This window comes from Mauremys mutica, chromosome 23, assembly GCF_020497125.1.
Source record: "Mauremys mutica isolate MM-2020 ecotype Southern chromosome 23, ASM2049712v1, whole genome shotgun sequence".
NCBI lineage: Eukaryota > Metazoa > Chordata > Testudines > Geoemydidae > Mauremys > Mauremys mutica.
In genome coordinates, this window is record NC_059094.1 from 14,763,372 (window position 1) to 14,776,281 (window position 12,910).

Below are 12,910 nucleotides of genomic sequence, written 5' to 3' on the forward strand. Positions count from 1 at the left end.
AGAGTCCATGGCTCTGCCAGGGAGTGGGATACAAAGTGGGTGATGGCCAGGATTGGCTTTAGGATTCGGTGGGCCCGCAGCGAGGTGGCTCCTGCCCCCAGGCTCACCTTACATCTGGGACCGTTCCCCATGAACATCCCCTCACCCCCATCAGCCAGGGTGGGGTCACCGCTCCGGCAATCACACACCCATCCAGCCCACCCTTACTGCTCTAGCGGAAGCGGCAGCAGAGCCAGGTGAGGGCAATAGCAGAAGGGTCCTCAAAAGCAAGTCACTTAGTCTTTCTGTGCCTCAGTTCCTCATCTGTACAATGGGCGCACAGGAGGGCTGAGATGCTAAATACATTAAAGGCCGTGAGGTGCTCCGATACTACAGAGACGGGGGCCACATAAGTATCCAAGACAGGCAAATAGGTCTCATATACAGACTCCCAGCTAGGAGAGCACATATACAGCCCACTTCCCCTCCACAGCCCGCTCTTCACATGAAGCTACGGCAATACAACTCGAGGGGGGATCTGATACAGATTAAATGGATGTCACTTTGTGCACGGACACTTACATCGCCGTCTGCCTGGCTTGTGTCATCCAGTGGTGCAAATTAAAACCACTGATCTAGGTTGACAGTGCAATAAGAGTGGCCACACACACAGCAGCACTGGTTTGAATGAACCGATTCAAGAGTTAACCTGGTGCAACCTCCATGCAGAGAAGCCCTGAGACAGGAGATTGTGAAGGGCACTAATCCAGGAAAGCAGCATGTCAGATTCAAGGCCTGGCTGAAATGTAGCTTTCTCCTCTTCTTTGAATTTGAAAATGAGATGGCATCAGGGCAGGGAGGGGTCAGCTGGTCAGAGTCATGGGCACACGAGATGCACTCCCTAAGAACAACGTTTACGTGATTAATCAGACATTCTGCTAAGGAGGAAGGGCGGCTTTGTGGCTAAGGCACGGCCCTGGGAATCAGGAGCTGTAAGTTAAATTCCCAAATCTGCCACAGACACTCTGTGCGACCCTGGGAAAATCACCATTTCTGATCCTCAGCTCCCTGCAGTTCAATGGAGATAACGCCTCCTTTCTTCCACACACAGCCCGTCTTGCTGACTTAGACTGAAAGTTCTATGGGGCAAGGACCTAGCACCAGGGGGCCGGGACCTCTAGGTGTTGCTGCTGTAATACAAATAACTAACAGCAGCTGCACCCAAAATGTCAGTCTGTGTGGTGGCAGCTCGGCCTTGGAAGGTGATGGAGATGCTGGGTATGTGAGAGGATTGGTGGGCAACAGCTCAGCCTCTGTGATCCCATTGCTCGCTACACCCTAGTTTACAGCACAGACTTCTCACCAGATTGCAAGGTCACACCAGCTGGGGAGGGGGCGCTCAGGCTGGAGTCACATGCCTGCACCACATTCTTGAGTCTCCATGACAAAAGGACGGAAAGGGCTGCCCTGGCCGCTGCCTCTCCCCTGCAGGTTCGGCCGGATCTAAAGGAGGTGTCCTAACACAGTGGCAAAAGACAGGAACCTCTCCACTCCAGACTCCGCGCTCTACACTCCAGAATCCCCCGCTCTCCTCCACATGACACAGTAGGGAACTCTAGAGCAGAGTGCAAAAAGGACGTTGCATGCAACAGATTTTCCACATGACACATTTGCTCCTCTCTTGCCATGAGAAGGACCAGCTTGTCTGGATACAGCCTGAATCTTCCCTTCCTGCTCCCAAGACAGAAACCCTTCAGTGCCCAGCCCAGGAGCACGTGCTCCCCCATGACCCTGAGCCCTTGGCTCGGACACTGCACAGCACCCAGACTTCACTGCCTCTGATCACAGTGAGCAGGGGATGGGCGTGGCCACGAGGCTCAGGACCTGCAGATAAAGCTCTGAGGCACCAAAGGTCCCGCAGGGGTGCAGAAGCCTCAGAACTGGACTGAACCTGTGTTTGCTGGGATTAAGGACAGTGGGGCCCCTGGGTTGGTCTAGTTTATATGCCACATACAGACAATCTGCTGAGCCCAGGGAGCTGCTGACCTCACTAGTTTCAGACTTTGCTGCCTCTATGGCCCCTCAAGTGCATGAGTGTCGCTCTTAGTTACAATCCAGATCAGCCAGGAGCCCCACCAGCTACCCACAGAGAGCAGCTCATTACCCAACTGCTTACTGTTTGCACTGGAACAGACCCTGTCACAAGATCCATGGCAAAGCCCCCAGCACAGTCACGTCTGCACACTAGCTGCAGCTGGCCACGTACATCTCTGCCTTCTGGACTCAGATTTTACCACATTGCACTCCAGAGTCCTCTCAGAACACACTCCAGCAGCCCGGAAGCGTCACAGACTCTCCCAGCATGTCATTCACATCAAGGAAGCACACTCGCATTGCTACAAAACCAGGTGACAGCAAGGCCGGCAAGGATGGGGGTGCAGCGCAAGGGGCCTTTCTGCTTCTAGCATGTGTTGTGGAAGAAACCCCCTAGTTATTCATCAAGGGGACCAGACGGTTCAGAGAGTTGGTGGCGAGAGCCTTTCACCACTCGGTGACCAGTTCAAACACAGCTTGGGTCCTAGTGGCTAGTAGTTCCCCGCTGATGGCAGTTTAGTGGCCTACGTGAGATGAGTTGATGGTCTCAGTCCAGTTCCTGTAAGCGTCCACATCACAGACCTGACACCAACTGGGCACCCTGGGGGATGGCCAAAGGACTGAATGGCTCATGGAGATTGAGCTGCCTTCTTCACCCCCACAGCTGTTTCCTTCCAGTCAGAACTGAAGCCCACTGATCGGGCAACGAGCGGGAAAGCTCTCCCCACCAAGCCTAGGCCAGACCAGTTCTGTGGCTAAACAAACATCTTCAGTTCCCAGGACTGCCAATCTGGCACCTTTCCAGTCCAAAACTCTGCATCAAAGTGCACAATTTGAGATTTCAGTACTAGTCCCTCGACCTATAGGGCTCGCCTCCTTACTATGCCGAGAAAGGTTACAATCTCCACAGTCATTGTAGCCTAGTTTTTGACCCATTATACCAATGAGTCAAAGTCCTACAGTGATGGGGACCCTTCTCTCTTGGCAGAAGGAGCAGATAAACCAGCCCTATCATTTTCTACCCTGGATATGCCAATGAACAGACACAGAGCATGATCTGGGCTACTAGGATGTTCTCTTTAAGGGGAAATGGAACTCAGAGGGAAAAAAGGTAACACAAAAAATGTTTAGGATCCCAAACCTTTAACAGAAAAAAAAAATAATCAGAAGGGTTTCCACTTATGTCCTGCAAAGCCCGAATCCAGGCCCCCAGGTTTGTATGTGTGTCTTGCTATGACTGATGGCAGCACTAGCACCCACAGAGGTGGGTTCCCCCCTGCTCCAGCTGAGGTGTCCAGGTGCTCATCACCTGTAGCAGCAGACACACAAAACTCAACGGCACGAACTCCAGTTTGGCAGGTAGACAGTTTGCTCGGCTCTTCACCTTTCTGAGGTTTCTGTTTCTTTCGGTGCTGGAGTCATAGTCAATGATCATATTGTCTTATGAAATAAAACCGTCCTTATGAAGAGAAACCCGACCCCAGCAAAATAGTTTTATCGGATCTTATGGAACATTATTTGCTAGAGTAATTCTTCCAGTTGTCTCCAGGTGGAATGGCTGTGGCTGGCAGACACACCTCTCTTTGTTTAGCAGAGAAGCTTACAGTTTCCAGCTCAGACCAGCCAGTGGATTCCTGTTGTTCAGATTTTCTGAAATGTCACTCTTTGCTCTCTGCAGATTAACAAGTTCATTACCAAACACACCGAAACAATTCCCCTGAATGAGAGACTCAGAGGCAGCATGCAGGAATGTCCACATGGCTGTAGCGCCTCGCTCATTACAGCAGAACTCTGAACCCTTAGCACTAGGATACAACTGCTGCATCTGCAGAGAACTAGGATGTCTCTATTATATTATAGCAATGGATCTAGGAACCTGCAGCATTCAGATTCAACCTCACTATCTCAGCTATTATCACAGAGCAGCATCCATGGACTTTTAGTCCTGACATAGTGCTGTTAAAGTGAGGAGTCTATATGCTGTTGGGCCAAATTAATACAAAAAAAGTAGTAACTGAAAATGTTTGGTATCACAGGGGAAGCCGTGTTAGTCTGGATCTGTAAAAAGCGACAAAGATTCCTGTGGCACCTTACAGACTAACAGACGTATTGGAGCATAAACTTTCGTGGATGAATACCCACTTCATCGGATGCATGTAGTGGAAATTTCCAGAGGCGGGTATAAATATGCAGGCAAGAATCAGTCTAGAGTTACCGAGGTTAGTTAAATCAGGGAGAATGAGGCCCTCTTCTAGCAGTTGAGGTGTGAACACCAAGGGAGGAGAAATTGCTTTTGTAGTTGGCTAGCCATTCACAGTCTTTGTTTAATCCTGAGCCGATGGTGTCAAATCTGCAAATGAACTGAAGCTCAGCAGTTTCTCTTTGGAGTCTGGTCCTGAAGTTTTTTTTGCTGCAGGATGGCTACCTTTAAATCTGCTATTGTGTGTCCAGGGAGACTGAAGTGTTCTCCTACAGGTTTTTGTATATTGCCATTCCTAATATCTGACTTGTGTCCATTTATCCTTTTACATAGGGACTGTCCAGTTTGGCCAATGTCCATAGCAGAGGGGCACTGCTGGCACATGCTGATGTACATTACATTGGTGGACGTGCAGGTGAATGAACCGGTGATGTTGTAGCTGATCTGGTTAGGTCCTGTGATGGTGTCACTGGTGTAGATATGTGGGCAGAGTTGGCATCAAGGTTTGTGGCATGGATTGGTTCCTGAGTTAGAGTTACTATGGTGCGGCTTGTCTGGAACATCAATTCCTTCATTCTTAAAACCCTTCAGAAATAATATTGTGAAACCGATATCAACCCCCTAAAAGATGGACCAAAATCACTAGGACATCATTCCTCAATGACGTTCTAGTCAAATGGTCCTCCTAAAATGTGATGCTGGTGCACATGCACTTTTGCAGCAGTACTAAAGGGACACCTTAACTATTGGGGTGGATTTGCAATCACAATTTTTTTAAATGCTTTTCTTCTTTCTTGTCCCCAAGTGAAAAACCCCACCAACCCCTGGAGAAACTGATTACCCACAGGAAACAGTGACTCTGACTACACCCAAAGTACAGTCAAATGCACAAGGGTTCAGTGGTCAGGATACTAGCATGGCACTTGAGAGCAATTCCTTGCTTCATCATAGATATCTTGTCACTTCATTTCTCCATGCTTCAGCTTCCCAGCTCAAATCTGGGGATAACAGCACTGTCCTACCACACAGCGGTGTTGTGCGGATGAACACATCACTGTGAAATGCTCAAACACCACAGTAACGGAGACCATATAAGTACCTAAGATAGATAGATTAGATAGGATCAACAAACTGAATAAAAAGAAATATCATTGGTTCGTCTCATTTCCCGTGATCTCAGGTGTTATTTGTAACAACAGTAGGTAAATTATTTTCAGACAGAAGCGTGGAGATGGAGTCCCTTTAACTAGACTGTATCCTTCTAATACTGTAGTAATCCTAATGGGTTAACTAGACTCACTGTACCCTTCCATACTCCAGGTGCCAACACAGATTTCAGTGATAGGGTTTATTTCTTTGAATAAACAGAAGAGAGGAACTTGGCCAAGCAGCTGTATGGAAGATTTTGCTGTTTAAAAGTAACAGTAGGGGTAATAGTACTTGGTAGGGACAGGGAGGGGCTCCCACAGCACAAGGCCTGAGCTGGTAAAGCAATCAAACAGCAGCAATCAGAGGAGAATAGGGGAAGAAGGTACCTCAAGCCAGGGACTCAAGCACACGAGGTTGTAGGTTTCAAACAAGCAGAAGGAAATACCTTTCCATGCAACTCAGAGTTAGCTTGTGAGCTCCTTGCAACAAGGTATCATTGTAGCCAAGAGCATAGCAAGATTCTTTCTTTTTTTGGTTAACGTTTGGACATTTTTGTGGATAATTAGAACATCCAGGGATACAAACGAGAGGATTTAAAACAACAACAACAAAAAACACACTTTTGCAAGGGATCTAATACCCTCCTGCTTCAAGGCACAAGGCCACCTCTGACTCAAGGGGGGAGGGGAGGTGGAGGAAGAAAGTTTCCCCATGGGTAGGTGATCCCAGAACTGCCTACTGCAGAATTAATTTCACCTTTCTCTGATGCAGCTCAGCTGGTACTGGCCAGTCAGAGACAGAATATTTGACTAGACAGATCACTGAGTTCTCCATTATGGGACTTCCTACATTTTTACATTCCTCTTATTTCAGTGCTCAGCCACCCAGCCCTAGTTTATACCCAAATCGTGAACAGAGACCAAAGCTCAGGAGAACTGGATCCTGACCCAGCCCTGACCCATGCCTCCCTTGACTTTACTGGAATGATTTGTTCACTCTTCAGACCCTGTACACTCCTGCCGTTTTCTAACATATGTCTGCACCCCCTCCCCAAGGGAGAAGGGCTCTTATCCCAGCGTGGACACAGGAGGAAATGTTTCCACATGCATCCCAGCCACCCCTTCCATAAACAAATCTAAGTTTTCATAATGGGCAAGGGCGTGTGATGCAACGGTGAAGAGATTCACAATCCTGGGTTGCATCTCTGCTGCAGGACATGGTACTTCCCAGGATTCCAGGCTGGTCTTTGGAAGGGCCTGAAGTACCTCCCGAAAACAGAGAAGTATAAAAAGATCAGAAGATACCACCAGCAACCTGCACAATCAGAGCTCTAGAGGCCAACCCAGACCGGCCCAACTCCAGACTGTTCCTCCAACAGTCCTGGCCCGTCACCTCCTGCTTGATAACTGGAAAATTCACAGGCTCAGGCAAAACATATTACTGATAGGTCCGCCCCTGCCGTCAGCTAAAGGCAGACCTAGCCTCCATCCCGGTCAGTATTTCGGGCAGTGGCAGCTGAGTGTTACCTGACTCCAGTGCAGGGCACTGCACCCAGTGCACATAAGAAACTAATCAATAACTTAGCACTTTGATAGCTGTCACTCTTTCCATCTTCAAAGCACTGCCCAAACATTAACTGAAGAATCTGCACAGCAGCCCCTCAGTGACGTAGGGAAGCGTTCCCCCCGTCATTTTATGGAGGACTACGACATCGAAACACAGACCGTGACTTGCCCAAGGTCACATAACAAGTCAGTAATGGAGCCGGGCTGCCTAGCTTGCAGCCCAGTGCTTAGTCCCCTGGTCCATGCTGCCTTCATGGCCACATCATTAGAATGCAAATGACAAAGCAGCTGGGATAGGAAGGGTTAAACAGGGTGTGGTCCCTTCATGTTTTGCATTTTGGAAATGAGCATGTTATTAGAACAGACAGAGTGATTTAATCAGGCACGCAAACTGCAATAATTTCATATGCATGTTGTTTCTACCAATCCACACCTCTCTCCCCGTCACACCAAGAAATGGCTGCACTACGGAAACATGGCAAGGAACTCTAAGCACGGTGTACATGCTCCATGGCACACACATACACGGCCTGCAGCCTCCCACGCAAAAGGGAGATGGTTTCATACTCATAGCAGAGCAGAGTAAGGCATGCAGCTAGTTTACGGGTCTCGGGAAGAGGGGCATTTAAAGCAGTTCGAGTGGGCACGGAACAGATACCCAGTTTACACTTGTCAAAGGGCTGGCCAGCGATGCTGGAAGCATAATGCTAGACTCCTAGTTGGCATTAAAAACACACGGCCAGTGTCCATAAGAGAGGTGCAAGCCTAGTGGAATGAGAGCCTTATGTTCTGATCCCGATCTGGCAATGACTGGTTGCATAGGCCCTCTTTTGAAGGTTAGGTATGGAATTGATGCCAGTACTGGTGGGGCACCAAAGTGAGGAATATCACACTGGGTGGACTATTATATTCAGGTTCTTATGGTTTGCCCATCACCATGGTATCTGAGCACCTAGCATTAGGGGAAAGCTGCAGCCAGCCGTTAGGTGAAAACTCAGCCACCTTCCAAAGATCTCTTTGAAAGAGCAACTTGCATTTCCAGGGCTGTCCCCTCTTATCACAGCTCTCAGTGTGCTCTTGAAAGCAATAACTGACAGACCAGTAAAAGAGCAACTGAGTGTTGACAAAACCAGCAACTCCCCACATTATGGATACCTGCAAATTAAACTAATTAATGCGCAGCGAGGGAGCCAGGATGGTAATACTGGACAATGAATCATGGTGTGAGGCACGCCTCTGGGTGGATTACTACAGGAATCTGGATCCCCTTTTCCAAAACACCAGGCAGAAGTAGGGTGACCAGACAGCACGTGTGAAAAATCGGGACAGGGGGTGGGGGGGTAATAGGAGCCTATATAAGAAAAAGACCCAAAAATCAGGACTGTCCTTATAAAATTGGGACATCTGGTCACCCTAGGCAGAAGAGACTTCATTTTGATGTCCTAACAGGTGGGCGGAGACACTAGCATACATAGGGTCCCTAACACCACATCCCAGCACTGGCAGAATACCTCCAGGTTAGAAGGGACAACACCTCGAGCAGAACTTCGCTCTTACTACTTGTATGCCAGGCCATATGCAAATGGAGAAAGGCCATGTTAAGAAGAACAGGACCTCCAGCAACACAGCATCACCTAGCCGTGAGGGCCGGTAGTGTGTGTATAATCCTGGGATGGAGGGCCGAGCTCCTCGTAGCATGGCACCACATAACATCACACACAGGAGCAGTGGAGGACCCGAGCATAGCATAGGTTCAGCAGCTGTGCCCTCTCTGAGGGATCGTATCCTGCCCTGCAGAAGGACGGAGTTGTTGATCTAACAGGCCGTTGCCATTTGCAGCTACATCCAGGCTTTGAAGGCCTGCCTCCAGCAGCAGAGCACCCCTACTGCCACCCTGAAGTAGTGGGGAGGAATTACATCCAGGTTACCAAGGCCAGCACCTCGGCCTGGCTGGGGATGTTGGCAGTAGGCCGTAGGCCGCCAGCAAGAGGCCACACCTGGAGCAGCACAACTCCCGCGAACACCATGCTGAGGAGGAGGAGGAGGAATCTGGATTTGCTCCAGGTTTCTTCCAGTCTATGTGACCTTCTGACTCAGCAGAGGGAGAACGTACCCAGTGAACCGGCAACATCCCTTAGGGGAGGAATGAGATTACACAGGGCGCCTGGCATTCCCGATTACAGGGAACCGGAACGGGCCTGCGGCAGTAGCCACAACAAGAGCGAGGGCAAGGAGCGGCTAGTCCCCTCGCAGGGCTCCTCAAGGCTGGCCACACGGCAGCGCAGGGGGCAGAGGGGAAAGTCTGGGTGGCGTGAAGGGGAGGGAGGAGAGACCCAGCCAGCAAACAGCCCCTCGCCCAGGCACCCCCTCCTCCAGGGGCGGCCCTGCCCTACCTTTGCCCTTCTTGGCTCGCTCCTCCTGCTTCTTCCCCTTAGAGGGCGCCTCCCCCTCCGCGGGGGGCGCCCCATGGGGGGCACTGGAGCCGCTGTCCTTCTTCTTCCGCCTCCTGCCCCGAAGCCAGCTGAAAGCCCAGCGCAGGCCGGAGGAGCCGGACTTGGGCTTCTTCTTCCTCGGGGGCCCCAGCGCGGAAGGCACGTCCCCTTTCTCCTGCCCGCCGGCGGGGAGCCAGGTGTCCTCAGCCGCCGCAGGTGCCTCCTGCGAGCGCCTCCCGGACATCTCCGGGCAGGGGAGGGTGGGTTCACGGGGACAGCTCGGCTTGGCTACGCTCCGCCCGGGGGAGCCGCCGCAGGACGCGAGCTCCCCATCCGGGGTGGGGGGAAGCGCCTCCCCTCCCCGTCTCCCGTGCGCCCCAGCCCCCCACTGCCTCTGGATTCCCGGCAGCCGGGCTCCCGCCTCTGCCCTGCCCAGGGCTCCGGGCCCCCCTCACCTGCCCCGGGACGCCCCCGCGCCCCAGCCCAGGCTCCCCGTCCCCCCGGGACTGTTCTCCTGCTCCGGGTCCGCTCTGCGCCCGGCTGCACAAGGCGCCAAGGAAGCAGCCGGGGAAAGTTTCTCGCGGGCGGGCGTGTGTGGGGCGGGCGGGGCCTGCCGAGCGCGCTGGGGTGTGGAGAGGCTCTGCCCCCGGCCCCTCACTCCGCCTCCCCGGCTGCCCGGCCCCGGGCTCCGCGAACGCTCCGCGGAGCGCGCTCCCCACCCCGCGCAGGGCGCAGCGGAGAGGGGCCCGGGCTGAACTGCCCATCCCGGCCCGCTGCCAGGGAGCGCGGCGGCGGCAGGTAGGAGCCGGCGGCGGCGGCCTAGGGGGAATAGGTCGGTGGGACTGGCGGGGGTGGGCTAGGGGAGGGAGGGGGCTGGCCCCAAGGGGGGGGGTGTGGGGCTAGGAAGCTGAGCAGCCCCCGAGGAAGGGGAGGCGCGTGGGGCAGAGGAGGGCTGTATTGTGGGGGGCAGGTTAAGGGGGGGTGTTAATCTGGGGAGGGGCATCGTGCTTCCGAGCCAACCACCCCCTGCTCTGCGGAGCCCGGGAGCAGGCTGGGGAGAGAAAGGCCCCATTGTGACTGTCTGATTAGAGGGGAGCGGAGGGGCGAGGATTACACCAGCAGGATGCAGTGCCTGGCTCTGGGCAGGATGTAATCTCCTCCCCCCCGCTTTCTCCCTTCCCCTCTGCCTCCCCACGCGCTTGCCCTGGTGTGGGTTTGGAGGAGGGGGGTGTCTGCATTGAGATGGGCCCGTTTGATTACGGGGTCATCTTTAAACGAAATACTCATCGCTTTTTATTTAACTTTTCCCTTTGCATTATTATTAAAATTGGCTCCTGAGCCCCATCACGTGGGAGCCTGGGGGCATTTCCAGCATCCCTTGTAAAAACCTCATCTCGCATTCTAGCTGTGGTGGGTTTGGTCAGTTCTTTTAAATCTAAAACCCCAGCAGCCACCGCATTAAAATGGAAGTGAGTGTGGAGTCTGTTGGTTAGAGTTGGCACTCTGAGCTTACATCTGGAGGACTGGGAGTAAGGAGTCCTGGGTTCTACTACTGAGGTCTTGGACAGCAGTATAGTCTAAGGGTTAAAGCAAGAGATTGGGCATTCCATCTAATCTGCTGCCAATCGGGGATATCGGAGCACTCCTGAATTCTTGTGTGATCATGGGCAAGTCTGTACCTCAGTTTAATTATCTGAAAGATGGTAAGTAAAAACATTTTAAGCTTCACAACTCACCTTACAGAGCTGTACAGGATCTTCAGAAGAGGTGCAAGTTATATACAATAACATAAAGTCAGTCCAAGGGAATGAGGAGGGAGAGATTACTTCCAATTTCATGACTGTTCTTTCCCCTTTTATTGCAGGCAGCCTGGTACCACACTGGTGCTTTGAACTGAAGTCCTGAAACTTGATGTATCCTGAAAGCAAAGCACAGTCTTATTGTTTCATGAATAATGACAAAGCTAATAAAGGGGACACTTCCTGAGCATAATTGGGGAACTGATAGCCTGGATGTGAGCAGGGTCATTAACCCTCTGTTGGTCATTCATTCCCAGTAAATGCCTTGTGTCAAGCTCCTGGTTGTTGTATATGTCTCAATTGGAAAATAAACAGATATTGGGTCTTTAATTGTTTGATGCAGTTTTATTAGTCTGTATTTATAAAACAAGTAAGAAAAGTTCCGCCTCTCAGGTGCAAAAAGCCCACACCTAGCAGAACAGAGTTTAGACTGGGAGTGGATGGGTCATTACACAAACTAAAAACTATTTCCCCATGCTAATTTTTCCTCTACTGTTACTCACACCTTCTTGTCAACTGTTTGAAATGGGCCATCTTGATTATCACTACAAAAGTTTTTTTTCTCCTGCTGATAATAGCCCCACTTCATTGATTAGTCTCGTTAGAGTTGGTATGGTGTGTGTGTGTGTGTGTGTGTTTTCCTACTGTATTTTCCACTGCATGCATCTGATGAAGTGGGTTTTAGCCCATGAAAGCTTATGCCCAAATAGATTTGTTAGTCTCTAAGGTGCCACAAGGACTCCTCGTTCTTTTTGCTGATACAGACTAACACGGCTACCACTCTGATACTTAAATTGTGTATGTCTGTCAGTATTATAAGTGGGTGGATCCAAAGCTGGTGTTCAGATACTGTGCTGATGAGAGCCCTATAAATATTTACGGCAGATAGTGTTTAATCCCAGACAAATTTACAACTCTCATGCATCCACCTATGCATGAGAAACAAACATTCCCAGACAGACAAAACATTTAGGGGAAGGGGAATGTCAAAGCAGGCTGCCAAAATAGCTGCAGTATGAGTGTTGTGTATGCGAGCCAGGAGGATTGCTTGAATCATCCTCTGCTCTCAAGATTCCATTCATCTCCTAATGATGCATCCTAAAGCCACTGAAGGAGCTGTTATGCATCTTGTCAGAGCTATTAGTTGGCAGATCTTTGACATGATACATTGTAATGGCTAGCCATACATCCTGTCAGCCTGCAGCTTGCAATATTATTGTGTTAAAACAAAGAGGTGGGCTGCAAACCTTGCAAGAAAGCAGAAGCTAATTTTCATTGCATCCGAAGAAGTGGGCTGTAGCCCACGAAAGCTTACGCTCAAATAAATTTGTTAGTCTCTAAGGTGCCATAAGGTGCCACAAGTACTCCTGTTCTTTTTGCGGCTACAGACTAACACGGCTGCTACTCTGAAACCTAATTTTCTGTGTTACAATGCTACGTGACAAACAAGTTATCCATGTTTAAGTTATTGTGCAGATGTATTTTCAAACTGTGTAGGCTGCCTGATTGCTCTTTAAAATGCAATCTTTCTTAGAGGCTCAAAATGGTCTGCCTAAATACTGATGACTTTTGCCAACTTCTAGAAATGGCTAGAAGGATTTTAAACCTCACCCTCTGGAAACTAGCACCTGTCTCCTAGCATGTGTTTGTCGAGCCCTGCAAATCTGTAGATATCCACGGACCGTTCTTGCA

At 50.6% G+C, this 12,910-nt stretch overlaps 1 protein-coding gene and 1 long non-coding RNA gene across 2 annotated transcripts in view; one reads left to right on the forward strand and one right to left on the reverse strand.

Annotated features, from left to right (window-relative positions):
• The window catches only part of KIAA1522 (KIAA1522 ortholog), a 53,237-nt gene extending 43,357 nt beyond the window's left edge, over window positions 1–9,880 (reverse strand). The window contains exon 1 of the mRNA XM_044997680.1: window positions 9,381–9,880. Coding sequence (XP_044853615.1) covers window positions 9,381–9,663 — 283 coding nt within the window. The 5' untranslated portion in view covers window positions 9,664–9,880. The remainder of the gene's footprint in view (window positions 1–9,380) is intronic.
• Window positions 9,881–10,023: 143 nt separating this feature from the next.
• Window positions 10,024–11,548, forward strand: LOC123355335. Its single transcript, XR_006575069.1, has 2 exons — window positions 10,024–10,217; window positions 11,284–11,548. It is a non-coding gene; the product is annotated as an uncharacterized LOC123355335 (long non-coding RNA).
• The last annotated feature ends 1,362 nt before the right edge of the window (window positions 11,549–12,910 follow it).